The sequence below is a fragment of the Pundamilia nyererei genome, unplaced genomic scaffold (assembly GCF_000239375.1).
Source record: "Pundamilia nyererei isolate P.nyererei 1_Seehausen unplaced genomic scaffold, PunNye1.0 scaffold00018, whole genome shotgun sequence".
NCBI classification, from domain to species: domain Eukaryota; kingdom Metazoa; phylum Chordata; class Actinopteri; order Cichliformes; family Cichlidae; genus Pundamilia; species Pundamilia nyererei.
Window position 1 is genome coordinate 893,443 of NW_005187419.1, and position 4,738 is coordinate 898,180.

Below are 4,738 nucleotides of genomic sequence, written 5' to 3' on the forward strand. Positions count from 1 at the left end.
GGGTTCCTCTTAACTCAGTGGTTCCCAAAGTAGGGTTTAGGGACAATGCTTGACCCCCACTGTCCGCAGAAAAAGGATCAGCCATCCCCAGGATCGGAGGTCTTTTTTAATTTTTACTAATATATTTCTTTTTCTTTATCCCCATCCTTTGCACTTCATACATGCAAGTAAAAAAGAGAAAGAAACAATGGGTCAAAAAATAATATTAGCAAACATATTTAAAGACAATGGGTCTACGTGATAAAAAAAACCATATATATCATTACTGTCGTTATTATTTAATCAGGTCTAATATTTATCTATCTGCAGGTCCCCTAGTGAACAAAAAGTCTGGGATCGAGCCTGTGGCCTAATCTATCCGCCTGTAGCCTTTTCTTCCCGGCATTCAGTGAGCCCTTCCTCCCGGTGGGTCCCCCGTGTAGTTGCGATGTAGTTCTTATCAAAGCCCTCCTGTCTTGTTGTGACAGCTCTGATATTGTTTATTGAGGTGGATGTCAGCTTTAATTAGCAATCGATACGGGGAGCGTTTGCAGAGCGCGTCTCTGACGTCAGAGTCCATTACCGCTTTTCATTGGGTCTCATATTCCCAGAGCCTGGGCTAATTATTGGGAGGTTCATGTGGATAAAGTACAGCTCATCGCTCCCTTCACATCATGTCCCCTACTCGTTGGCCACACTCACTGCATGCTTTTTAAATTCCCATCACCGGCCTCCAGACGTCGTTTCCTTTTGCCTGCGGGATGATGGACAGCAGGATACTGGATCCACCTCACGCCCAGTTCGGAGGCTCTCTCGGCGGGATGGTGGGCTTCCCGTACCATCTGAGCCACCATCACGTTTACGAATTAGCCGGGCATCAACTTCAATCTGCGTCCGCGGTTCCTTTCTCAATAGACGGATTACTTAATGGTTCGTGCGCGGCTTCAGTGGGTAATTCCAACCCCCTCTTGTCTTCGGGTTGCGGGATGAATGGAGATAATCAGCAGTACAAACTGACAGGTAAGCCACATTACACAGCACACAATAACCTCCCATCAATGCTGGCTTGTTGCACAGAGACAAAAAGCCCAGAAAGAAACAAAGACAGGATGTTGCGATACAAGTTGTCTTCTTCATCGCGTGTTTAAAAGGCGAGCAGAACCTCGCACACAGGCACAGATTTATCTTCTTCGCCCCCCGACTTCATTTCATTCATCGAAAGCTGAAGATGCATCCAAGGAAAACAATGTTTCTGTCAGTCAGAAACATTGTCCAGTAATCACTGGAGCAGGGGAATGCCCGTGTTAGTGTTTTAAGCTTTGCTTATTTATTTATTTATTTAAAAGAAAGAATTGCATGGAAGCTGCAACACACACGTGTGAAATGCTGCAAATTTTCAAATGAGACCATAATTTTCGGGTCTAAACTTTGCAAAACCCTTTACCCGTGCATGACACCGACGCTGTTAAAAATATACTAAAATGTGACAATTAAAAGAAAAAAAAAACTTATCCTCTGTTTACATTTATTCTCATTCTGCTGTCAGACTCGGGAGACCCAGACAAAGATAGCCCTGGCTGCAAGAGGCGAAGAACTCGCACAAATTTCACAGGTTGGCAGCTGGAGGAATTAGAAAAGGCTTTTAATGAGAGTCACTATCCGGACGTGTTCATGAGGGAGGCACTGGCTCTCCGGTTGGACTTGATAGAATCAAGGGTTCAGGTAAATACGTATTTATTTTTATGAATCCGAGTCGTGACTGTGAGCTCTGTCTCTCTGTTATCTCTTTATTTACGTTTTATTTATCCATGATAAAGATTAGGTTTTCAATTTTAAGCTATACAGAGACAGAAAGTGTAACTCAGTCTTTCAGCAGTATGGGGCAATTTGGGAAATAATATAAGCTCTATTATATGTAGGATATGTTTTTGTAATAAATAAAATATTTCACAATATGATTGTGTTTTTTCTGGCATTTCATAAATTATGTTAGTGCATAAATATAATAATAACAGGTTTCTTTAAAATAACAAACAAGTGATGAAGTTTTAGGTAATTATTTGGGGGGCAATGTTGGCTTATATTCGTCATATATGTTAAAATATAACCAAAAAAAAAGAGATATAATAAGACATGAGATATATGTCCCTAACATACCTGTTTTGTTTGTTTTGGTTTTATTTTATTTTATTTTATTATTTTATTGGTTACATTTGTGAAGACAGCCAAGTAGAAGTTTGCAAAGTTTGATCGTATTCGAGAGTTTACCTTGAAAAATATTATTTGAAAAGTCTTCTAATGACCCACACTTCAGTTATCATGTAAAACCAGAGCTTTTTATTTAAGGCTATTTGGATGTAATCAAAGGCCTAATTAAAGAGCTGCACAGAAATCAGCAAGAGCGAGACATAACCTGAGTATTTGTTTAATTACCATATTGTTAACACACCGGCGATTTTGGGCCTAATTAACTCCCCCTTTGCAATGACAGACGTGCTCATTACACACATGTTCACCTTTCTTTTCTCCGCAGGTATGGTTTCAAAATCGCAGAGCCAAATGGAGGAAAAAGGAGAACACAAAGAAAGGTCCAGGTCGACCTGCTCACAACGCCCACCCCACCAGCTGCAGCGGGGAGCCCATGGACCCGGAGGAGATCGCCCGGAGAGAGCTGAGCAGGCTGGAGAAGAAGAAACGAAAGCAGGAGCGCCGGCTGCTAAAGTCCCAGAACAAGCTTGTTTCTGGGGATTTATTTCACACCCCGGGATCAGACAGCGACAGCGGGGTGTCGCATGTGACCGACAGTGACCACAACACAGGCCCACCTTTTGACTCTGTGGGGGGAAATCAAACGCAATCGAGCTGCGACCAAACACCTCACTCTCTCCAGAGCCAAAACCACAACCAAAGACACTTGGACAGGGACGCTGGCGACTCCGAGCTGGACTCGCCCGACCCCAGTCACGGGCCAAGCCTGTGTTCCAACAACAGCAGAGCCTCCAGCATGCAGAAACTCAACCCTTTTAGCGTCGAAAGCCTCCTTTCGGACCACAGACCGAGACGCAACCCCGCGGCCTTACCCTCCTCACGGCCTTTGATAGGGAAGGGACACTTCCTGCTCTATCCCATCACACAGCCGCTTGGATTCATTGTTCCTCAAACTGCCCTGAAGACGACAACAGCAGTAAACTCTGACTGTGACACGCCGGCGGAAAGAACCCAGGCTCGCGTCTCTGCGAGCTCTGCGGGATGTACGAGCAGCTCGCCGGACTCTGCAGAAACCACGCAAAGGGCACAGGTGGGATCAGAGGCAAAGACAAATTCACCGCACACGAGCCCGCCCAGGGCCGCCTTTTCCACTGGCAAAAGTACTCAGACCTCGGTTATTTGCAGCGATTCGACTTTCGCTCACGAACACGGTTCACAGCTCGTTGAGTCTGTGGATGCAGGCAAAAAAGAGCATTTAGAAAACAAGGATCACCCCAGCAGCTCCGAGTCTGTCCTCAGTGACTGTCCTGCAGATACAAAGACAGACTCTAAAGAACATGTCGACATGGAATAAATGAGCAGGGGGGGTTAAAGAAAAAAAGAAAGAAAAACAGCAGAACCATATCGATATAGCCCCTAAACTACACATTTCATTAGGCCAAAGGTTAACCAGAATCTACATCTTTGCATCTAATTTCTAGCCCCCCCTCCCCAGCTGATATTTTGACAATGTGCTCTCTCTCTCTCTCTCGTCTCCTTCTCTCTCTCCCAATCTCTGCGAGTGTGTATGTGTGTGCGAGTCGGGAGTCTATAGATATCCTTTAATGTGTGATAACTTGTCAAGAAAAACAAAACACGAGACCACGACACCAACAAAAATCCTCAAGAGCTGTAAGAAAGGTATTATACTATTTATATATGTAAGGTTTTTCTTAAATAAATCTATTGTATACAAGCACCTCAAACCGTGTGAGACCTTAAATAGCAGCACATCCAGTGCAGGACTACAGTAGGAAGGGCTTTCTTAAGAAATCTCATGTTGTACTTTGTATATTGCCTTAACAAATTTATTCATCTATAAGCCCCCACTGAAATGAGGTTACGAGCCTGAGGCGAAAAGGACCCGCTCGACTCCTGCAGAGTTTTGATATGAAAGTAATTATTTTCCCGGTGGCTACTGCAGGGGGATTCAGTTTATTTTAGCTCAAAGGGGGTTATAATACATTACCGATTTCTAGTGATATGAAATCACATAAACTTCCAAGAATAATAGAATTAGCATGAAAAGGCCTGGGTGTCAAATTGAAATAGGAAAATAATAGCCCTGGCAGCTGGGAGTGTGTGTGTTTGTGCATATTGGATAGAAGATGGGGATTCGTGGGGAGGCATTTTCATGAGCTTTTTTTTTCTTCCTCCTCTCCCCTTCTTCTTCTTCTATCTCTCTCCCCACTTTGTCAGGGCCCCTTGTAGCAGGGCTATATTAAGATAGATGTTCGATGATATCCCTCATTGTTCTGTCGCTTTACATTGATGTTTCTGTGTTATCAGCCTATTGATCATGCGTCGGCTGTAATAGGACGGGCTGAGGCAAACGTGCCTATTTACAATAGCAGAACACATTTGTTCTAATAGGGTTGGTGTTCCCCAGGGATGCCGTGCAGGATCTGGGACATCTGCTCCCTTTTGCAATATTAGCAGTGTTGACCACAATATCAAGACGACCAAAGGAAGAAATGTCGAGGCGACTGTGTAGCAACTCCATATATATATA

At 43.9% G+C, this 4,738-nt stretch overlaps 1 protein-coding gene across 1 annotated transcript; it reads left to right on the forward strand.

The window, feature by feature from the left end:
• Nucleotides 1-591: 591 nt before the first annotated feature.
• uncx (UNC homeobox) lies at nt 592-3,727 on the forward strand. The gene is made up of 3 exons (XM_005726015.1): nt 592-999; nt 1,526-1,701; nt 2,513-3,727. Exons 1-3 carry the CDS (start codon nt 741-743, stop codon nt 3,539-3,541), a joined length of 1,464 nt encoding a protein of 487 aa, XP_005726072.1. The 5' UTR covers nt 592-740; the 3' UTR covers nt 3,542-3,727.
• Nucleotides 3,728-4,738: the final 1,011 nt, after the last annotated feature.